We start from the raw sequence: 24,640 nt of genomic DNA, 5'->3' as shown, positions 1-24,640 counted from the left end.
CTTTGGACCTAGAATCAAGAAAGAGAATGTAGGAATTGATTGAGGAGATACCTGACGTCTATAGAAATACACTTAACCTCTCCTCTATTAAGTTGTCATTATGCTAATCTCTTATGCTTGACTTAATTATTTTTATTAAGCTCTAATCTCTCCTAATCATGTATATCCATGGCATTCCTTAATGCATATGGGCCTCCATGATTAACATACAGCACCCAAGTGTGCCTTTGGAGTAGTCATGAATAAAAGTCACAAAATAAAGATATCCCCCAATCGATGGTGTCCTCATAGAACCACATACATCACTATAGCTGCAAATTTTGAACCACCCTTACTGATCCATCTTTCGGGAATGATGTCCGCTACACACTCCACATATGTGTTTGTTGACGAGCCTCATGGCACCATCGCTTAAGACACAACAAACTGCCAAAATTCAAGTGACCAAAGTGAGCATGTCATAGCTCCGCATCACTCACAGCACATGTAGCAACAGTAGTTAAACAATCATTATATACTAATCTCTCATACCTATCCAACCTATAAAGCCCATAGCTTAGAGTATTGAATACTACTCCAATCATGAATTGTACACCTACCATCGACAAATCTGACCACTAGACTAGTCCTCGCAACGACAAAGATTGGCAACAGATTCTTTCTGGTACCTGACACATCAATCTTTTTGGTGCCTTATGGTGATTGTATTTATAATTATGTATATATACACATCAACATCTTATGAGCCTTATTCTACAGTTGCCTGATAGAGAGGCACATAAGCACAACCGGCAATAGACAACAGAGTCATGTCATATATCATATTCATATTGACATCAAAATTATACTCCTTGTGAAGATAAGAGTTAGACCTAGGTCAATCAGGTGCTTTACACGGAGTGGAAAAGGGAGAGATCTCCCCCGCCCATTCTCATCGACAAGTAGTCTCCCCGACCCATCCGAAAAAAGAAATCTCCCCCGCCCATTCTCATCGACGAGTAGTGTCCCCCGCCCATCCCAAAAAAGGGGGGGCAATCTGTATGTAACAATCCATAGTAAACCATTTCTAGTGTTGCTTGAGAACGTACAAATCTATAAGTACCGGTGGTGGCCATAGACTTCCACGAAACCTACAATACATTTTAATAATTAGCTGACTAAGGATTTTTGAAGGCTTGAACGTTAAATATTCATACAGAATCTGTAAGGGTCCATGGCCATGGACTACTCCGTCATCCTTGAAGGATCAAGACCTGTCGCCGAACCCTGATGACTTTCAGATTCACGAGAGTGATCGTTTTGTTGCGACTGGTTGGTAAATCCATAATGTAAGTGCTGAAATTGTGGCTGCTGTAAGTGGTGAAATTGCTGATTGTGTGGTTGTCCAGCTCCATGAGGCATTGTCTCTCCATTTCCGGTGTTGGGTATCCCAGTCACGAGCTTCAATCTCTGAACCTCCTCTCTTAATGCATCACTCAGAGCTGCAACAAGCAATATAGATGTGTAATTAAGTTCACAACTCATTATGTAAAATTCTCTCTCTCTCTCTCTCTCTCTCTCTCTCTAAGTTTTCACCACCACAGAACTTTCTCCCATCGGGAGGATCAGAACCATCACCTCCCACCAACCACAGGACTTTCTCCCACTGGCCCAGCTTTACTACATTGGGTGCCATGTTGCAGCGTCCTATGCGGGATATTTTAGGGTGATATGTAAGCTGGACACTTTTTGTTTTGGGATCATATCTGACATTTCATTTCAGCTCTTATTACTTTCTTTGATTTTTATTTTTAGTACCCATGATGATGTATTTCATGGACATGATGTAACTTTTTGATCTCATAGGTCATTTTGGCCTTTTTTCTTTCTTAATCTCTCTCTCTCCACTTTCTTGTTTTTTACTAGAGTTAATGCAACTTCAGGATTTCTGTACAGGCAGTTGGTTTCACTGCCACGGATACTCGGGAGTGGATTCGCGCGATAGTGGTGCTTCTAAGCACACGACTCCTTCGCGAGAGTTATTACAGGATCTTCGACGACAGCCAGGTCGCATTTTCATTGGTAACAATTCCACTATCCCAGTTCAAAGTGAGGACAGGATAGGGATTATTCCCAATGGCAAAGGAGGAAGCATTCCTCTCGCATTCTTTACGTCCCAGCACTTGGTTTTCATCTTTTGTCAATGCATGAGGTTTGCAAGACTGGCATCCAGGTGGAGTTTGATGAGCATTTTGTTGCTCTACAGGACAAAGCAACAGACCAAGTTGTTTGGGAAGGCGGAGTGGAGAATGGGATCTACAAACTCTCGGCACTCTCTTCTCTGAATGACAGGCACTCAGATCGGTGATTGGTGGCATTTCCATTTTGGCCACTTGAATGTGGATGCGCTGCGACGGGATGTTGGCAACAAGCAAAGACACTGTAGTTCTTGCATTCATGTAAGCAACACAAGGAATCTTTTCCGATGCAGGCTCCTAGGCGGGCTTCGAAACCTTTGGAGTTGGTACACGATGACTTGTGTGGACCTATGCAGACCCCATCCTTTGGAGATTCTTTGTACTTTATGCTGCTGCTTGATGATTGTAGCAAATTTACATGGGTTTATTTTCTTTCCCAGAAGGACCAAGCTTTTGCTCGGTTCAAGGAGTGGCATGTCCCAGAAGGACCAAGCTTTTGCTCGGTTCAAGGAGTGGCATGTTATGGTGGAGAAGAAGTCTGGATTGCAGGCAAAGACTATTCGGGCTGACAAAGGAGGAGAATTCTCTTCGAATGCTTTTGTGCGGTTTTGTGCGGAACATGGCATCAAGCGGGAGCTGGCCAATACACGTTCGCCTTCACAGAATGGAGTAGTTGAGCATAAGAACCGACTGTGGTGGAGATGGCGAGGACGATACTGGAGCATCGTGATCTTCCTCGTCCACTTTGGGGAGAGACTATGGCTACGGCTGTCCATATCCTCAACCAATCTCCGACGACTTCAGTACCAAAGATGACTCCATTTGAGGCTTATTTTGGCAAGAAACCAAATGTCTCCCATTTTCGTGTGTTTGGGAGTGATGCCTATGTTTACATTCCAAAGTGCCACAGTAATAGCACTCTATATGGTATTTGCATTTTGATTTCTTTGCCAACCACCTCGGCCACTTTGGCTCCCCATGGCCTCTTCCACTTGTCTTTGATGAGCATGTTCTAGCTTGATGAGCCGCCACTTCTTGGAGAACGAGATGAGTATGAGGATGATTCCCAGTCTATTGTTTCAGCTAGACAGCCTCAATCAGTTATAGAGGTTGAGCCCGAGACTGGAGATGAGCCTCAATAGCATCAAGAGACTCGAGTTCTATTCGAGTACCAAAGTGGTTGTTAGACAACATTCGAGAGTCGGGTGTTACGGAGCTTTCCTCCAAGTGGACCACAGCGGATGGACCTTGAAGATCGCACAGAGTTCGTGGCAAAAGTCATTCAGAGGAGCTGTTATAGGTGAACTATGCTTTGATGTCTCGTATCATTCGGGACAAAGAGCCCACTTCCGTTAAGGAAGCTCTTTCTCAGGAGGCTTGGAGGAAAGCCATGCAAGTGGAACTAAATGCCATAGAGAAGAAAAAAACTTGGGAGTTGATTCCGAGGCCGTCAAAACAGTCAGTCATTGATGTCAAGTGGGTCTTTAAGACCAAGTATACATCTGATGGGTCGGTGGACAAGCACAAGGCCAGACTTGTGGCTAAGGGCTATGCTCAGCGGCCTGGCATCGACTATGAGAATACCTTTGCACCGATAGCGAGGATGACCACGATTCGGACAATTCTCGCCCTTGCCTCTTCTCAACAGTGGCCTGTATTTCAGATGGATGTAAAATCTGCCTTCCTTAATGGTGACTTGCAGAAGGTGGTGTATATTGAGCAGCCTCCAGGCTTTGAGGTTCCGGGATCAAAGGAGATGGTTTGCAGGTTGCAGAAGGCCTTGTATGGTCTTAAGCACGCTCCAGGGCTTGGAATCAGAATATTGATTCCTTCTTTCTACGGACAGGCTTTCACAGATCGGTTGCAGATCCTAACTTGTATCTCTTTCGGAAACGCGGTTTGGTCACGTTGATTATCCTTTATGTGGATGATCTCATTCTCACTGGCGGTCATGTGGAGCACTAGCAGTGACGAAGGCTACCTTGTCCAAGGTGTTTGAGATGACCGACTTAGGCTTACTTCATTTCTTCTTGGGATTGGAGATTTGGCAGACCTAGAAAGGGTTCTTTGTTTCTCAGCAACAATATGTTCATGTGTTACTGGAGACCTTTGGGATGGAGAATTGCAAGCCTATTACTTCACCAATGGACCCGAACACCAAACTTATAGTGAATGATCCTTGTGAGCAGGTTGATGCCTCTCTGTATCGAAAGCTTGTTGGTTCATTGATTTGATTGCTGAACACCAGATTGGACTTGAGCTTTTCCGTGGAGCTATTAAGCTCGTTCATGCAGACGCCTTTGAAGACTTATTGGGACGCAAGATTGCGCATCTTGCAGTATCTGCAGGGTTCGAAGGATCTTGGAGTCTTCTATGACACTAGAGAGGGAACAACAGAACGAGTCAAACTTCAAAGTCGGAGTGACTCAGATTGGGAAAGAGATCCAGATACGAGGAGATCTACATCAAGCTACGGATTTATCCTTGGCGGAGGAGCTATTTCATGGAGCAGCAAGAGAGGCAGCCAACCATTGCCTTGTCTTCTACAGAGGCAGAGTACAAAAGAGGGTGTGTTGAGAATAGGTTGATCTACATCCATTACTTAGTGTGTGTATCCATGGGTTAGATACATTAATGCTTAGAGTATGGGCTAAGGTATAAACCATGGATTAGCTTGTAACCCATGGTCATTGACCATCATTCAAGGCACCTCCTCTAGGTGGCATGAGAGAGGCAAGTGGGCAAGTGGATGTGATCTAGGCGCCTCCCTTCACAAGGCTCTATTAAGGCTCTAGTGGTTTCGTTAAGCAAGTGTCGTGCTCAAAGAACACATCTCTGCGACCCTCTTGCACAAAGCTCTCATGGAATCTGGTGAGGCACAATAATTCTCCTCCAAAAACCTTTCTATTAAGGCTCTAGTAGTTTCGTCAACTAGGTGATCATGCCTTGGTGCATGACCACACTATCACCCACAATGCTCCGACATCATTGGTATATCCAAAATTTGCCTTCTACTAGAGCCAACACTAAGTGTGGGTGCTGCTATGGAGAGGATGCAAGATGTGGCACTCACGTTACGCCCCATTTGGGAGTTACTAATAGCTACTACAATAGCTCTTCATGCAACTAAAGCATCTACACTATTCCGCTTCTTGTTGATAACCGCATAGGATCGATGCACACTTGTGAGCACTTCCATGCCAGCTCTTCTCTCTCTCTTTGACCTCCAATATAAGATAGCGCCCTACACTCCGCCATGTTGGGATGCTTGATCCAAGCATCAAGCAAAGATGACTATGATGAATGTGTGAGATCCTTGAAATAGACTTCAAAGATCACACTGGCACGATAATGCACTAGGAACCTTGATAGCTCTTTCCTAAATGTCAAGTCACCAGGGTCGGTTCTTTGATAGAAATGACCACTTTGATTGCACTAAATATCACACGTGGGCCATCAAAATGCAAATGGCCTTAATAGATAAAGATCTATAGGATCTTGCAAGTGGGATTGAAAGGAAACCCACAGCAAGAAATCCGGAGGTAGTACAAAAATGGAAAGAAAGTGATGCAAAAGCCTTATCATTCATCACAAGTGGTCTTAGCGATAATCAAATACATCAGGTCAGCTCAGCATCTAGTACTCATGAAGGTTGGCTTTGACTAGAAGCTATTTTTAGTCAAACCAATACAGCAGCAGCAAGACTGTTTCTCAGAAAACGTCTCTATAGGTTAGAAAAAGCTGAAAAGACATCCATTGCCACGCATATGAATGATCTTAGGTGTCTCATCGACCAACTCTCTGGAGCAAGAGTTACAATCTTAGAAGAAGAAGCTATCTTTGTGCTTCTATGTAGTATGCATGCTTAGTTCCGTACGTCGTACGGATCTGGCCGTACGCACGAATCGTACCGTACGGTACCGTACGATCAGGTACGAATTTTGCCTGTTTCTGTCCGTTGGAAGTAGCCGTTCTCTGCTCGTTTTTTTTGGCCGTTTTCTGCCCGTTTTTTTGGTTGTTTTCCTTTCATCTCGCCTGAGTCCTTCTATAAAAGCCTCAAGGACCAAGCCTCTCCTCCATCTACTCCAAGCCTCTCCTCCACCACCCTCCATCTACTCCAAGCCTTAAGGACCAAGCCTCTACTCCAAGCCTCTCCTCCACCCTCCTCCAAGCTCCTTCCATCCCACTTGAGCCTCTACTCCAAGTTCTCTTCCTCCAAGCTCTTCCCATACTTCATCTTCTCTACGCTCTCTCCTCTACTCCACGCTTTAGCCCTTCTCTTATCCATCATGCCTCGGGAGAAGCATGAGGCTTTTGATTTGCATTGCCTCAATGTGGAGAAGGACACCAAGAAGTCCAACTCCCATCATTGGACATGCCGATATTGCGGCAAGTCATACACCAGTGGAACAACAAGGCTTCTCCAGCACCTTTCAAAGATTGGGGGACAAGTTGCCCCATGCAAGGAGATTCCGCAAAGCATTGTCGATGACATTTCGTGGAAGATGAGTGGCGGCTTAAATTCAAGTAGAGGAGCATCATCAACACACGCACCGGCACCACCATCGGCACATGATGAAGCGGCCACCGGCTCTTTCATTGGTGTATCCTCCACTGCCACTTCCACGGATGCACGGTCCGTCTCCGCACCGGGCAAAAGGCAAAGGGTGGTGGAGCGTGAAGGGGTGCAACCCTCTCTCCACCAAGTCACAAGTGTGAGAGGTTCGGTTGCATTCCTTAAGGCGCAGCAACGCCTTGCGGAGATAGAGATTGCTCGCACCATTATCGAATGCAATCTTGCCTTCAATGTACTCCAAAAGGAGCAATGGAAGAAGATGGTGACGGCGATTGCGAATGTGGACCCATGTGAGGGGTGGACGGGGGTCTCTTACACGGCTATGCGCACGAGGAAGATTGATGAAGAGAAGGAGAGAATTGATCGAGCCCTTGACCCAATTCGAGCCGCATGGACGAAGTATGGATGTTTTATTCTCACAGATGGATGGAGTGATCAAAGGAAGCGTGGCATTATCAACATCCTTGTGTCTTGCCCGCTTGGCACATACTTCTTGCGTGCGGTTGACACCGGGAGAAGGGGGAGAAAGACTACCGGGAGTTTCATCTACCGCCTTTTAGGCAAGCGATCATAGAGGTAAGCATTATTTTACTTAAGTGTGGCTGATTTTGTCATTTGTGCAAAGCCCTCAACTCATATGATTTATCTACCATGTAGGTTGGGGCTCAAAACGTGGTGCAAGTCATCACTAACAATGCATCAAATTGTCAACGCATGGGCCGCTTGCTTGAGGAGGAATTCCCCACCATTGTGTGGACTCCATGTGCGAGTCATTGCATTGACTTACTCATGGAGGATGTGGCGAAGCTCGGGTGGGTGAAGAGGATTGTGCAACAAGCTACATCTATTGTCAACTTCTTCATGCTAAAGGTGAAGGTGCTTGCTATGTTTCGTGAGCATAGCAGGCTTGACTTGAAGAAGCCATCGGCCACCCGCTTTGCCTACATGTGGCTGGTTTTGGAGCGTCTATACGATGTGAGGCCCGCCCTTCGCCAGACAGTTGTTTCCACCATGTGGAACGAATGGGATGAGCACGTCACTGAAGAGGCCAAAGCCATGCAACGCTTTTGCCTAGAGGAGAGATTTTGGACTAGAGTCCGAGCAATTGTCATTGCTATGACTCCATTCTATAGGCTCTTGCGGATGACAGATTGCGAGGGGTCCACCATGGGCCTTCTTGTCCACTTCTTTAGAGCTGCCCTTGTGGAGTTGGAGGCTTGCACAGACATTACATTTGATGAGCGAGCACAAATCATGGAGATTGCACAGAAGAGATGGAGGTGGATGCACAAACCAATCCACGGGTTTGCAGCATTAGTACATCCAACCTACAAGTCTCCAGTAGTTTACACCGATAGGGAGCTTCGACAAGATCGGGATGCATATATGCTTCGAGCTGTGCCAGTTGATGAGCACAATGCCTTTCTAGAGGAGTTGGGCTGCTATGTTGATCAAAGAGGTCAAACCTCCTTTTCGTCTCCCACTTGCTGGAGGAGGGAGTCACTTGTGAAGCCCCTTTTTTAGTGGGACAATTTTGGGTATGGACTAGAGCATCTCCAACCCATAGCCTTAAGGGTCCTAGCCCAGGATTGTTCTACGGGTGCATGTGAGAGGAACTGGAGTTCCTATTCTCTCATACACACGAGGATACGCAATCGACTGAGCACACAACAGTTGGAGCGGTTGGTCTAGTGCCGCACTAACTTGCGCATGATGCAGGGCATTCTTAGTATAGGTAGTCCCAAGCAAGTAAGTGACAAGTCTAGACTCTAACTTGTCATGACTCATAACTTTTAAGTTTTGTGTACACTGTACAGACTCTTTTGTGCCTTAATGTGTAGGTCAATGTTGACACTTTCACGTTGACGAGTGAAAACTTTGCAAGTGTCAATCAACAACCTGATGAGGAGGAGGAGGCAATCTTCATGGAGCTCTATAGTGAGCTTGTGGCAGCAGATACTCGCAGCACTAGGAGTCAGCATGGACGGGACCGAGCAGTTGGAGTTCATAGGCCTCCGCCTTCGACATCGGCAAAGGGTGGCCTTTGCACATATGTGAGGCGGGGATCCTCGAGCTCCAATCCCCGCCTTCATGATGATATTCCATTGCCCCCTCATGATGATACCCCACTGCCTAGAGAGCCCTTGTTTGATGATGATGGCAACCTAGTTAGCGAGAATGATCCCCAGAGTATCTCGTCCACCTTCGAAGAGTCCTCTTCAGAGAGCTCTCTTGATGGACACTCTAGTAGTGATCATGTTGATGTTCATGCAGATGTTGGTGATGATGTAGACTTTTGATATGTTATAGCTCTCTAGACATTGGGCATCTATCTCCTTCTAGCCCATCGATGATGTATTGTAGTATGTAGTATCATGTATGTACGCATGTTGGCGGTCGCCCATGCCATGAGTTTTTGGCCTATCCTTTTGTAGCAATTTTGTACTCTAATGGCATGATGACATTATGTTCATGGTTCTACTATTTTGTAACTTCTTGTCTACAATTTTTAAGTTTAGGAAGTTTTTTTTTTAACGTACTAATATCGTACCGTACCTCAAAAAATTTTAAGGTATCAATTAGTACCGTATTTTATCGTACCGTACCTTTCGTACTAACTAACCATGGTAGTATGCCTCCAACTTTTGAACAATGTGTTTCAGTCATTTCAAATCAACCTAACCTCACACTTGTCTTAGCAGCATCTTCTTTAATCTTAAGGAAACAAGAACGGAGGCAAGTCCATCGTCTTCAACTGCACCTCAGCTATTGGTCGAACAGGTTTTGATTACAGACCAAGATAAAAAGAAGACTCCAAGAATCTGCTACTACTGCAGAAAAAAGAGGCATATGATCAAAGATTGCAGGAAAAAGAAGAAGGATGAAGAGAAAGGAAACTCCACCAACACCGACAAAGACAAAGACAAAGACAAAGACAAAGTCAAAGAAATCTGAAGAGGAGGCTAATCTTGTTGATTCAGATTGGGCCTTTTAGTTTCTTTGTGAAAGTTAGTTTCTTTGTGAAAGTTAGTTTCTTTGTGAAAGTATTTTCTTTGTGGTACTAAGTGCCTAAGTGATTCCTTGATCTACACACCCTACGTGGTATGTATGTAGATCAAGAGAGGGTGTTGAGAATAGGTTGATCTATATCCATTACTTAGCGTGTATCCATGGGTTAGATACATTAATGCTTAGAGTATGGGCTAAGGTGTAAACCACAGGTTAACTTGTAACCCATGGTCATTGACCATCATTCAAGGCACCTCCTCTAGGTGGCATGAGAGGGGCAAGTGGGCAAGTGGGTGTGATCTAGACGCCTCCCTTCACATGGCCTATAAAAGCATGGTCTCTACACCTTCTCTAGTGTGTGAGAGCTCTAGCATTGTTGTATGCACTTTGTGTCTAATTCAAGCTTAGTGTTACTTTGTGAACTTTGGCTCTTGTCACCATTTTGGCTCCTTGTTGAGTGTTCTCTAACTTAATCATGTGTTGATGTATAGCTTAGTGTTGTCACAAGCTATCACTACATCTATTGATGATTAGCTTGCTAACTAAGTAAATCCAACAAGTACTAGGTTGCTTGTGGTGTTGCTTGCGAGGTTGTGTGGTTGCGGAGGTTACTTGGTAAGATTGGGTTTCCACAGAAGAATCCAACGATCATCTAGTGCGATAACCAGAGCTGTATAGCTATTGCTCAGAACCCGGTCTTCCATGCCCGGACCAAGCACATAGAGATACAATATCACTTTGTTCGTGAGAAGATTTTAGCTGGTGACATCTAGCTTGTTTATTGTTCGACGAAGAATAATGTGGCCGACCTCTTCACGAAGTCTCTACCTCAAGCTATGCTCCGGTAGCACTCCAGCTCTCTGGGGTTGGTTCCACATCCAAGACCTGAGAGGGGGTGTTAGCAATCATCTCCTGTCTATACATATTGCTCAGTGAGGGCCTTTGTTGTGGGTGTGTCCGTCCAGGAGTTTCTCCCATTCTTCCCTATTTTCCCGTGTTTATTTCTCCCTGTTTTTGGTCGTGGGGGCCCTTTGTTGTTGGCCAACTCCTCCTAACATGGCTGACTTGTTGTTGTCTTGGCCGACTGGATATTTGTTAGCCGACTCGCCTCTCTCTCAATCATGGACATGCAATCTTGCTATCAATTGCTTTTAGGCTGGCCGACCAACACTGGAGGGTACCACCCTTGGTCCCCCACTTCATTTTGTATCGGATCCTTGTGTATATAGCAGAGTTTATACAGCTTCTCTCTCTCTACACTTCTGCGTTTTGTTTCTCACAACACTTGTCTCATTTTCCGTTGTGTGCTTGCTAAACCATTTGGCACCTGCCAACTGACCCAACAAATCATCGATGTGAGGTAGAGGAAACTTGTTCTTCACAGTAAGCTTGTTCAACGCTCAATAATCCACACACAAGCACATAATCCCATCCTTTATGACAAAAAGAATCCAAGCGCCATAAGGGAACCAAGGTTGCATCCGAACGACGTTTGGATTTAATCCAAACGTTTGAAACGTTCACTAACATTTGGAAACGTTAGTGAACATGGCACTTATGATTTTGTAGGGTAAAAAAATGGACGCACGTCAACATCGTTTTTTTTTTTCGCTTTTCCTTACGTGCATGTGACAGCCTCTATTCGGCGGCGGGCGCTCAAGGTTCTCGTGCTGGTCGTGCTGCGTTTTGAGCCTACTGCACACGCTCAAGTCACTCTCTCTCTCTCTCTCTCTCTCTCCCCCCCCCCTCCCGCACACACTCAACTCAGCCAGAGACTGACTTCTTCCAGAGATTGGCACCAGTAGCCCAGCCACACACATTGGGAGTGACATCTCAGCGAGAGCAGAGGAGATTCGAGCTAGGCAACGACCCAGACTAGCCGGCTACCAGACACCACGGCTACACCATAGAGAGATCGCGGCCATCCGTTCTCGACACAGCAGAAGGTCCAGGAGCAGCTGGCACATTTTCGCTCTGATCCAGGACGCATGTTCCAGACATTTACGGCATCCTCAGGTGCACGACCTAGAGTGGAGACTCGTCCCATGTGAGCCCAGCCCGAGAGACAAGTCAACCAACGTTCCACTCTATGCGTCCGAGGTCAAGTGTGCATTGTCTCCCTCTGGAATAATGTCAGATGACCTCAGTGTTTGGTTTGCAACCAGAGATGGGCAACTGTATGAGCATGTAGGTTGCATGTAGAGGAGGAGGCAGCCCTTTTGGCTACCCCAGAAAGGGAGTGAAGACTCCCTTCACTTTGCATGGGAGGTCTCTAAGGCCCCCCTAGAGAGGGCCAAGAGGCCCAAGAGAGCCAGATGGCTGTTGGCCAGCCTCAGGGTGGCCTGGACAGAAAGGCAGACAGCCTTAGGGCTTGGCCAGCCTGTTGGCCAGGATAGGAGGCCTGGGCAGCCTAGTCGGCCAGCCTCAAGGCTTGGCCAGGACGTGGGCTAGCCCACCGGGGCAGCCAGCCTGCACAGGCTGAGACAGCTCCAACCAGTGGCTGGACAGCAGCACAAAAAGGCGAGAATTCAGCAGTGTGAAAGCAATGATTTAAATATCATTTTATAGCAGGACCAGGTCATGGAGGGAATTTAGAACAGGCCCACCAGCAGGTTTGACGGATATAAATACCCAGTCTAGAAATCAGTCTTAGCATCTCATTATTCACAAAGGTTGCTGCGTTCCAAGGGCCAGGACAGCCAAGGGAAAGGTGCTCAACCACAGTGAAGAAGTGCAGGTCAAGAACCAGTCTTTATTTTCAGATTTACATCATTCTAATACAGCACATACACCATTCGTGGTGGGGGCCCTACAAAGGGTATTCAGGACCCAATACCGTGTCTTCTTCTCCCTCTCTGCACATCTTCTTCTATGTTGTGTGTTATATTTGTCATGAATGATTGCTGAATTCTGAGCATTGAAGTTACCAATTCTTCCACCAAGCTTCCGCATGTTACATTGGTATCAGAGCCTTCTTCAAGTGTGAAGACTCAGCCAGAAAACCATTTTAAAAAAAGAAAGAAAATTTTTTTCTCGCTTGTGTGGTTGGTTTCTAAACTCCGACGGACCACCCCTTTCGGTGTGACTCCTATCCCTAGAAGGACAGTAATTTTTAGCCCCCGGAAGTCTCCCGCACGCATAGTGGATGGTCAGATTGCACTCTGGAAAGGAAGTGCATTTTCCTACTGTCACCAATTGGCCAACCATTTGGTCCATCTCCAGTTTTTGCGTCTTGTTCACTTGAGGCCAGGCCGGTGTCTCGTGTGAAGATGCCAGTATTTTGCTGACATGGACGGGAGCCAGACTGGTGCCACCCGTGTGTTAGCAAGATGGTGTCATATGGACGGGAGCCAGACCAGTGCCACCCGTGTATGACCTGGACTGTGTTCGACCCATGGGATTGTCACGCCATGGAAGAGCCAGTATTCGTGCCGTGTTTTGCCTATGGGACTGTCACACCATAGGGAGACTCGTGCCTGGAACTATGTCTTACCTATGGGACTGTCACTCCATAGGAAGACCAGGTTTTTATGTTTTTATGTCGTGCCAGTTTTGTGCCGACAGATATTTTGTACTTGTTCCATGAACGGGAGATATGTCCATGTTACTATTTGCACATGCACACATGATTTGCATGCTTGAAACTGTTTTCGCATGACATGTATTTGTGTGTTTGCCTGCTTGACGTGTTACTTACTGAGCGGGGACGCCTGTCAGTGAGTCGTGAAGTCTGCTCTGTATTCTGACGAGTTTTGGTGCATGTGAACAGGTGGTAAGTATGTCGCACATGTTGTTTTAATGTTTTATATTCTAACCCTTTATTTTATAAGGTTAGGTGTTCACATTTATTTAAAAGTGGGCACCCCCTTTGGGCACCCACTTAGGGGCCAAGGTGGGGAGCCCCACTTTAAGTGAGTGTGGGGGTGGGCATGGTCACCTACCCAAACTCCCCACCCACATGCATGCGTGGAAATCTTTAGTTGTAACTTCACCTTAATTTCTATTAAAAAGGACTCCCTCCTTCAAGCGTGGGGACCCCATCGCCTTTATCTAGCGTTCGCTCATCAACCGGCGATCACCTTCGCTGGCTGCTCTATAGTCTACAGCACCTGGCGGCTGCTTCACCACCCATACAAGCGACTGTTTCTCCCTCTCCTACCAGGCGGATGTACTGCTGCGCCTAACCCTTTGAGGCGACTCTGAAGTGCTGCAGCTGCTCCCACAGGCGGCTGAATTTCAGCAGGCTGCGCTGTCCTCACCTCCACGTTGAAGTTACCTGCACACTACCCATCTTCTACCAGCTGTCACCTCTGATAGGTTGAGCTGCTGTACAGGCCAGAGACGGCTGCCTTTTCCTCTGCAGGCGGCCATAACAAGCAGGTTGTGCAACCTCTCCTTCACCTCCTCTGCACAGTAGCTACTATCAACAGAAGGATACAATCGGCTGCACCTCCACGCCATCTTCCTTCCTCCACGCTGCAGCCAGGCCTCTCCGCCCTTGCAAGTGGATACTTCTTCTCTCACAGCAGGCGGCTGTGGATTTTCTTTGCGGTGGTACTTGCCTCGGTGGTTCACCACGAGGCGATTGCAAGGGGACTTCGCATCTCTTGGGTAGCTTCATCAAACCACGGGTATTGGTTTTCTATCAACCATCTACAAGTAAGTGATTTTCAGATTTGAATAAAGTATTTTATGTTTAAATCTGATAAAGGATTCATTCCGCTCGGCCAACACCCGTTCGGTGCCGGGTTGTCCAAGCTAAATTGGCGAACCTCGGTCCAAAGGTGCTGAGATCGGGAGAGCCAGGCGTTAGTACGAGAGCGCCTGTCTGTGCGTGGTCTCGGAACACCAGTGAGGTGCTCTCCGCGGAGTCCAGTGAAAGCACAGGACCGTAGAGATTGGACCACACTAAGTGGTCGTTCTGCTTCGAGCTTCTACATCGAAATTCGAGCCTATTTGTTTGGTACTGTTTTCATATGTACATGGACATTATCTGGTTCTTGGAACCCATGGAGCATTGTATTCATTAAATACTCCCAATAAATATATCATATATTGAGGGGGGGGTCGGCCCGTTCCGGCCCCAGTGCTGGTGTCCATCTTTCCATTTCATTTCATTTAAATTTCAAGTTGTATTAAGTTGTCCATTTCAAATTTGTGGTTTTAAAGTTGTGCTATTAAGCGTGTGGGTGTCCAACGGAGTCTTTCCCACTTGACGGGATCGGTTCCATTGGTATCAGAGCACGGTTGTTTCCCTCTTCCTAGTGGGGAAACGAACCTGTGTACTGGACATCCCGCTTTTAGCAAACTTTAAACACAATGGACAGCCAAGGCAACCCTTTGGAAGTGCCAAATTCGAGGGGTCCATCTAGTGCCTCTCGTGGATCTGATGCCCTGCGAGGAAGACACAAGCCCCTTGAAAGGGTTATGGATAGTGAATCCAAGGGTCAACTGTCTCCAGGAAAGACAGTTATGCTTGAACAAGAGCCTGATGCTATAAGGGCTGAAATGGAACATATGAGAATACTTTTGCAGGCTCAAGAGCAAGAATTAAAGTTTTTGCATGAAGATCCCCATCTACAAAGTGCTATTGAAGCCAGGAAGGCTGATGCTATGGTTGATGTAACTTTTGAATCAATGGCTCGTGAAGTGGGCAAGAAACCAAGGGAGTTGGCACTTGCCTATCTCCTTCGCAAAGGTGATATCAAAGAGGGGGATGACGGAGAGCTGAAATTCAGAAATCCACCTCGTTTGAAGCATGGAGATCCCGCATCCCAAAGGCTGAAATCTTTTATGCAAAAGGAAGAGGTGACTATCACCTCTCGTCATGCATCCTCTCCCCAAGGCACTAAGCCTGACAGATATATGTATACCAGTGCTCATGGAGGGCATGAAAGTCACATGCATGCAAGACATGTATCTCATGGTGACAGGTCTACTTCCAGAAAAATTTTGCCTTCTGAGTTGTCTCATGGAGAGACCATGCCATATGCAGGTAAGTCACATGCATCTGAGTTTCGAGTTCGTGGAGCACATGCCACCGTGCCTCATGAAGCTTCTATGACGGCCCATGGAGCCCATGCAGACAGGGCTACCCCGTTGGATAAGGGGAAAAGAAAAAGAGAAGACCATGAGCCTCATGCCAGGAAGCTCAAGGAATTCAAAGCAGGTGATAAATCTGTCAAATTTGATGTCTTTCATGGTGAACATGATTCTTCTAAGGTGTTAGCGTTTGTGGCACAGTTCGACATTGCTTTTAGCGATGAGGACTTTACAGAAAAATCAAAGGTGCGCCATGCTAGCATGTTTTTGAAAGGGACTGCTGCTCATTGGTGGATCACTGAAAAGATCACCAAGGATCCCATTTCTACTTGGAAGGAATTCAAAGATAGATTTTATGCTCAGTTCTTGCCACCCAATGCAGAGCAAACTCTCACTCAAAAGTGGGACAGGCTGGAACAAAAAGATAATGAGAGTGTGCAACAGTATGTTAACAAATTCTGGAAAGTGTTGCTGGAAGTGACTCCCTTCATGCTAATCACTGAGGATGAAAGAAAGAGGAAGTTTCGTTCTGGACTGCAACCAGCATACCGTTCGGGCATTGAATTGCACCCGAAACATACGTTGCAACAACTCACAGCTTTTGCTCTTGCTACGGAGCAATTGGTGCTCAAGATTAAGCAAGATCAAGGAGGTTCCAAGGGGAAGGACAAGGCTGTCCCAAATCAGCAAAAGGGTGGACAGCCACCTAAAAAGAACTTCCGGGAGCCTTACAAGGGTGGTAAAGCTGAAAATAACACATCTAAAGAACAGGGCCCAAGAAAGAACAAATTCGGCTTAACCCCGGAGCAAAGAGAGCAATATGCCAAGAATGGAAAATGCTTTTCTTGTGGTAGCAAAGACCACATGTTTCGGCAATGCCCAGATCGCAAATCAAAGCACGAGGACAAGCACACCAAAGCAAATGTACATGTAGTTCCTGATGTGCAAGGAAATACAGGTCATGATGCAAAAGAGCGTATGGTTTGCAAGGCTTGGGGGCAAATCAAGGATCAGCCCGCACTCTTCATGTTTGAAGACTGTGCAACTAACAATTTCATCTCTATGCAAATGGCAGCTGCATTGGGTATTGAGGTTGAAAACATGGGACCTCAGATTGAAGCCGAAGCTGCATTTATTGGTAAAGAGGTGCAGGTTACTCCTTTGATAGGGAAGTTGCGTATCCATATCCAGGGCTACCTTGACAATGAGCATTTCTTAGTTGCTCCACTGAATGGATGTGATGTATTGTTGGGCAAGCCGTGGCACCATAGGCTTGAGCCCCGCAAAGATTACAAGTCCAATATGATTTCTTTTATGCATAAAGACCGCATGCATTTTATTGATGCTGGCAAAGAAGGGGATTCCATCCCACTTGTATCACACATCCAAATTAATAAAGCAATGAAAAAGAGTCTTTCAGCGTACTTGGTTTTTGTGCGTGATAGTCTTGTGCCAAATCATCAAAATGTGGATGCTATGTCTAATGATAGGCTGAATTTTCTTAATGCATTCAATGACTGTTTTGCTGACTCGTTGCCAGGTGAATTACCTCCCCAAAGGCCCGAAGATCACCGCATAGATCTTGTGCCAGGTAGTTCTCCTCCTAACAAACCCGCATACCGAGTGAGTACTGCACAACAAGAAGAAATCATGGAGCAGGTAAACGAGCTTTTAGAGAAAGGTTTGGTTCAGCCCAGTTCCTCACCTTACTGCTCTCCTGTGCTTCTTGTTCAAAAGAAGGACGGATCATTCCGTATGTGTGTACACTATAGAGCTTTGAACAAGCTTACCATCAAGAACAGATTTCCAATTCCACGTATTGATGATATCTTGGATAAGCTTGATGGTTCAGCTTGCTTTAGCAGACTTGATTTGAAGAGTGGTTATCACCAGATACGCGTGGTGCCACAAGATGTCCATAAGACTGCATTCAGGACAGCCTTCGGATTATATGAATTCTTGGTAATGCCTTTTGGTCTCACCAATGCTCCTGCTACTTTTAATCGTATGATGGATAGGATATTCCGACCCCATCGCAAGTTTACAAGAGTCTTCTTTGATGATATCTTGGTTTTCTCCAAGAATGAGCAGGAACACGGAACTCATTTGGTCACAGTGTTCGAAGAGTTGCGAAAGCATAAACTTTTCGTCAATGCCAAGAAAAGTGAGTTTTTCCTTTCAGAGATTCATTATCTGGGACATATTGTATCCAAGGATGGAGTTACAATGGACCCTGCAAAGATAGAGACCATTCGGAATTGGCCCGAATTGCAAAACGTACATCAAGTACGTAGTTTTCTGGGATTATGTTCGTACTACAGGCGTTTCATAAGGCATTTTGCTATGATTGCCACTCCTCTACATGATCTCACTAAGAAGAAAACTGCTTTCAAATGGACTTCAAAGGAACAGGATGCTTTCTTGCAGCTCAAGCATGCGATCATATGTGGTCCAGTATTGATTGTTCCTGACTTGCACAAGTCATTCGTGGTTGAATGTGATGCTTGTGGTGATTGCATAGGAGCTGTCCTAAATCAAGAAGGGCATGCAGTTGCATACGAGAGCCGTCGTTTGCATGATGCTGAGCTTCATATGGATATCTATGAGAAAGAGCTCTTGGCTGTAATTCACACCTTAAAGATTTGGAAACATTACCTTCTTGGGGCTGAATTTGTAGTCAAGACAGATCATCAAAGCTTGAGATACTTTCTATCTCAAACCAAGCTTTCAAAGAAGCAGATGAGAATGGCAAATTTTCTTTCCATGTTTCATTTTCAGATTGTGCATACTCCAGGAAAGAAAAATGTGGTGGCCGATGCACTATCTAGGAGGCCTTATATTACTGCAGTCTCAGTGGCCTCTCATGGAGATCTATCTGCTATGAGAGATTTGTATCATTTGGATGCTGATTTTTGCCATATATGGACTGATTTGATGGCTGGTCATTCACATGCCTCTTATGTTATCAACGAGGGTTATCTTATGAAGGATAATTGCCTATGTGTGGTGAAGGATTTGCGTCCAAAGGTTATGGACGAATGTCACGCTCCACCATATGCTGGTCATAGAGGTATTATGCCTACTACTCGCATGATTCAGAGGTATTTCTTTTGGCCGAGCATGCGTAAAGACATTGAGGCTTATGTGCGTGCATGTATTACTTGCCAAAAGGTGAAATTTGATAGGCAAAAGCCTCCAGGTTTGCTTCAGCCATTGCCTATTCCCTCGCAACCTTGGGAAAGTATCACGATGGATTTTATTATGGATTTGCCTAGATCCCAGCATGGGAATGATGCTATTTGGACTATTGTGGACAGGTTTAGCAAGCAAGCTCATTTCTTGCCCGTCAAGAAAACCATTAAAGCTGATCATATGGTAAAGCTTTTTCTTGCTAATATTTTCAAGCATCATGGTATGCCTAAATCCATTGTTGGGGATAGAGATCCCAGGACTACAAGCCTATTTTGGAGGGCTTTGTTTGATAATATGGGTACTAAACTTGAGTTTTCATCAGCTTATCATCCCCAAACGGATGGCCAAAGTGAAGCTGCAAATTCGGCCGTGTTGGATTTGTTGAAGTGTTATGTGGCAGATCAAAAGAGTGCATGGGAGAAGTATCTTCCACTTGTTGAGGTTGCCTACAACAATACAATCCATGCTTCCACAGGAAAGGCTCCGTTTGAGATTATTTATGGCAGAGTGGTATTGCCACCCATCCTTCGTACTAAGGATGAGATTTTTGCAGCTGATGAATATGTTCGTGACTTGGATGTTGCCTTTGGTCAGGTGCGGACAGCCATTGCAAGATCTCAGGATAAGCATAAAATGGCTGCTGACAAGCATAGAAGGGACATGGAAGTCAAAGAAGGTGATTGGGTATTGCTGAAATTTGAGAAGGCTAGGCTTCAGAAGAGGCCAGGACGAGAAGGATCATATCCTAAGCTTTCTCCTCGCTATTATGGACCCTTCAAGGTGATTCACAAAATCAATGAAGTGTCCTACAGGCTTGCTTTACCTAGTCATTGGAAGATTCACAATGTTTTTCATGTGAGTCTATTTCGGAAATATGTGGGGCCAGATCCTGATGAGCTTGTCACAGAAGATCCGCCAGAAATTGAAGAGCTTGAGGAGATCCTCCAGCCAGAACAGATTGTTTTTCACAAGGAGAGAAAGCTACCTGCAGGAAAGCTTTCCAGGAGATACCTTGTGAAGTTTAAGAATTATTTGCCTATTGATGCCAAGTGGGTAAATGAGGATTATTTTGCAGATTATCCGCAATTGTTGCAGGCATATCTTGAGGCTTTTCAGTTGAGGTCAACTCTTTAGAAGCCCGGGGGGATGTCACCAATTGGCCGACCATTTGGTCCATCTCTAGTTTTTGCGTCTCGTTCACTTGAGGCCAGGCCGGTGTCTCGTGTGAAGAGGCCAGTATTTTGCTGACATGGACGGGAGCCAGACTGGTGCCACCCGTGTGTTAGCAGGATGGTGTCATATGGACGGGAGCCAGACCAGTGCCACCCGTGTATGACCTAGACTGTGTTCGACCCATGGGATTGTCACGCCATGGAAGAGCCAGTATTCGTGCCGTGTTTTGCCTATGGGACTGTCACACCATAGGGAGACTCGTGCCTGGAACTGTGTCTTACCTATGGGACTGTCACTCCATAGGAAGACCAGGTTTTTATGTTTTTATGTCGTGCCAGTTTTGTGCCGACAGATATTTTGTACTTGTTCCATGAACGGGAGATATGTCCATGTTACTATTTGCACATGCACACATGATTTGCATACTTGAAACTGTTTTCGCATGACATGTATTTGTGTGTTTGCCTGCTTGACGTGTTACTTACTGAGCGGGGACGCCTGTCAGTGAGTCGTGAAGTCTGCTCTGTATTCTGACGAGTTTTGGTGCATGTGAACAGGTGGTAAGTATGTCGCACATGTTGTTTTAATGTTTTATATTCTAACCCTTTATTTTATAAGATTAGGTGTTCACATTTATTTAAAAGTGGGCACCCCCTTTGGGCACCCACTTAGGGGCCAAGGTGGGGAGCCCCACTTTAAGTGAGTGTGGGGGTGGGCATGGTCACCTACCCAAACTCCCCACCCACATGCATGCGTGGAAATCTTTAGTTGTAACTTCACCTTAATTTCTATTAAAAAGGACTCCCTCCTTCAAGCGTGGGGACCCCATCGCCTTTATCTAGCGTTCGCTCATCAACCGGCGATCACCTTCGCTGGCTGCTCTATAGTCTACAGCACCTGGCGGCTGCTTCACCACCCATACAAGCGACTGTTTCTCCCTCTCCTACCAGGCGGATGTACTGCTGCGCCTAACCCTTTGAGGCGACTCTGAAGTGCTGCAGCTGCTCCCACAGGCGGCTGAATTTCAGCAGGCTGCGCTGTCCTCACCTCCACGTTGAAGTTACCTGCACACTACCCATCTTCTACCAGCTGTCACCTCCGATAGGTTGAGCTGCTGTACAGGCCAGAGACGGCTGCCTTTTCCTCTGCAGGCGGCCATAACAAGCAGGTTGTGCAACCTCTCCTTCACCTCCTCTGCACAGTAGCTACTATCAACAGAAGGATACAATCGGCTGCACCTCCACGCCATCTTCCTTCCTCCACGCTGCAGCCAGGCCTCTCCGCCCTTGCAAGTGGATACTTCTTCTCTCACAGCAGGCGGCTGTGGATTTTCTTTGCGGTGGTACTTGCCTCGGTGGTTCACCACGAGGCGATTGAGTCCTCATCAAGGGGACTTCGCATCTCCTGGGTAGCTTCATCAAACCACGGGTATTGGTTTTCCTATCAACCATCTACAAGTAAGTGATTTTCAGATTTGAATAAAGTATTTTATGTTTAAATCTGATAAAGGATTCATTCCGCTCGGCCAACACCCGTTCGGTGCCGGGTTGTCCAAGCTAAATTGGCGAACCTCGGTCCAAAGGTGCTGAGATCGGGAGAGCCAGGCGTTAGTACGAGAGCGCCTGTCTGTGCGTGGTCTCGGAACACCAGTGAGGTGCTCTCCGCGGAGTCCAGTGAAAGCACAAGACCGTAGAGATTGGACCACACTAAGTGGTCGTTCTGCTTCGAGCTTCTACATCGATATTCGAGCCTATTTGTTTGGTACTGTTTTCATATGTACATGGACATTATCTGGTTCTTGGAACCCATGGAGCATTGTATTCATTAAATACTCCCAATAAATATATCATATATTGAGGGGGGGGTCGGCCCGTTCCGGCCCCAGTGCTGGTGTCCATCTTTCCATTTCATTTCATTTAAATTTCAAGTTGTATTAAGTTGTCCATTTCAAATTTGTGGTTTTAAAGTTGTGCTATTAAGCGTGTGGGTGTCCAACGGAGTCTTTCCCACTTGACGGGATCGGTTCCACCTACTATGGCGAGCTTCGACGAAGAGAGAGAACGACAAACTTTGGAACAAAGAGCACCACGCAGTCCTTCGAGAGGGCGGCAGACATGAGTGCATTATATGTTCCAACAGATGATGCGAGCAATCACAGATCATAGCACGATCATACTGGTTGCATGTTTCAAATATGCTAGGAAACTCGTCTGTCCTTACTAAAAAGGAAGGGTTCGAGGGTCCAAGCACGAAGAAACACATCTCGCCTCTCCTGCATGCGCTTCAACTCGCCAATCAAGCGCTCGAAGCGCCCTCTCACTGTGAATGAAATCCATCCATATGGTTCGGATGGTCTCTCCAGAGGTGGGGTAGTCGCTCCATCAATGGAGCTCCCATTGTTGGCCAATGCCCATCTTCGGCTCCCACCTCTCTCTCTCTCTCTCTCTCTCTCTCTCTCACACACACACACACATACACACACACACACACACACATCCCTAGAGATGAAAGTAAAAGTAAGTAGTACCATCACGAAGTTGAGCTTGTTGTTCCATAGATTGGAGCCGAAGCCGCAGTTCATTGTTCTCAGATGTTAAGCCTGAGGTGTCTCTCTATAAGAAAAACACAATTATAAATAAGTTATGTCTAAACACCAAAAGAGTCTAGCAATAGAATTTACTTCACATGGCAAGGTGATTTACTTGCAATATGGTAAGCTGGGCAGAGAGTGTTGTTGCTTCAATCTGAAGGGTCTGCACTCTCCTCTCCAATTCAGAAATGTAGCGTACTTTGCGCTCTTTCGAACGAGCTGCCGATTGTCGGTTAGCCAGAATCCTGTTCACACCTTAACTTAGATTATGATCCAAATGTAGCAGTAGGTTTTCCTATGGTTGATGTACCTTGATCCAAGGCACACAATGTATTAGATGGAAACATTCTCTAACCTCTTTGCACGCTTAGGATCCATCAATGCAAGTTCTGCCAATTTGTTAGCAGGCATTGCTTTTTTGGCCTCATGTAACTCAGAGGTGATAAACTCTTCTTTGATAGGCATGGAACCGTCTATAGAATTGCTGTGCTGATGCCGCGGTTTACGATGATGTACCTGCAATTCAGCAGGGACCCCACCACTGCTGTTCATTAAGCCTGTTGCAAGCGCCCCATCAACAGAAGCACTCCGCATATGGTGTGGCTGGGGAACAAGCTGAGCATACGTCTCTGACAAAGACTTGGAACCATGCGAAGCCACAGAGGTTGCCGTGTGTGAGTTTATTTTGTCCATGTCAATGTACATGGAGAACAGGTCATCACTTGCTTCATCTGATATGGTTGGGGTTTCTAGCAAGCTGGGTTCATGCTCAGGCGACAAATGATCCGGTACGTGGTATGCAATCTCTGATTGAGCTCTGCGGTGCCCTCGATGACGTGGGGGCATGTCCTGCATGAGGCTCACATCGGTGCTCATGCCCTGCATGAGGCTCACATCGGTGCTCATGCCCTGGCCTTGGCCTGGCATCCGGGGTACCGCATTTTCCTGCCTAGCCACATCAAACCCACTGTGCATGGATGAACTCGAAAGTGAAGAAGAGGGCTCCTTGTTCGCTGTGAATGCATTTAATGAAGAAGGGTAGCTCATGTACTTCGAAGGGCAAGGAGGGTACTCATGCTGGGAAGCATTGTCTGCATTTTGTCTCGAGCCCTTAGCCGCAACACTTGAAGTGGCAAAATCAGACTGTAGGCGTTCTACAAAGGCATCATAGCCATGCCCTAAGCCATCCATTCCTATGTATTATAGGGCACTTAGCACCACACACAAACGGAAAAAAAAAAGCCGATTTTGTACAAACAACTCAGAGAATTTGAGACTCCGTGTTTAGATGTAGATCAGATGGTGAAAGCCATGGCAGCTTCTGTATGAATGTTGCTGATGGGTGAGGCAACAAAAAAACTCAGTTCATTCGGAAAATTGCGTTGCAAAAGAACCTTCGAAGACAATGGCTAGCCTTGAAGGCTATCTTCTTGCTTTTCAAATGTGCCCACTATGGCAGTTCAGCTAATTACTGGCAGATCTAGACGCAGAGGGAAAATGGGCTGCTACAGTGGAGACACACAGTGCGAGAGGAGGAGGCTCAAGATGAGATTTGATGATGATGATAAGTTTATTGTAAAACGCGGAAACTGACGAAGGCGACGAATGTAGGTCTGGTCTGATGCCTTTTGTGTCAACAAGAAAGTGTGTTTTGGTGGGGGGAAAGACTCCGTGAGTCTCAGGGAGTTTAAAGCCTCGAAATTTGAGTAGAAAAAGAGATCCCCTGCCCCCACAAGTCAATGAGTGAGAGAAGATTTCGGGCAAAGGGCGAAGACAGCCTAACAACAAACAAATCACGAACGAAAGAAAAAGGGATCCCTTGTAAGTTACCATTGAAGAGAGGTTGCCGACAACAGACCAAATATTTTTGTTGATACGCAA

The 24,640-nt window shown here is 46.1% G+C and overlaps 1 protein-coding gene across 1 annotated transcript; it reads right to left on the bottom strand.

Annotated features, from left to right (window-relative positions):
- Positions 1–814: 814 nt before the first annotated feature.
- On the bottom strand, positions 815–24,603 carry LOC147604439 (transcription factor RF2b-like). Its single transcript, XM_086794862.1, has 4 exons — positions 23,115–24,603; positions 22,872–23,004; positions 22,697–22,781; positions 815–1,481 (listed from the first exon to the last, which is right to left on the bottom strand). The coding sequence occupies exons 1-4, from the start codon at positions 23,948–23,950 to the stop codon at positions 1,225–1,227; spliced, it is 1,311 nt and encodes a 436-aa protein (XP_086650988.1). The 5' UTR covers positions 23,951–24,603; the 3' UTR covers positions 815–1,224.
- Between the last annotated feature and the right edge of the window lie 37 nt (positions 24,604–24,640).

This window comes from Cibotium barometz, chromosome 61 (genome assembly GCF_041138505.1).
Source record: "Cibotium barometz isolate CiBa-2024 chromosome 61, ASM4113850v1, whole genome shotgun sequence".
Lineage (NCBI taxonomy): Eukaryota > Viridiplantae > Streptophyta > Polypodiopsida > Cyatheales > Cibotiaceae > Cibotium > Cibotium barometz.
The sequence above is the reverse complement of the archived record's forward strand: the minus strand, read 5'-3'. Positions and strand labels throughout refer to the sequence as shown.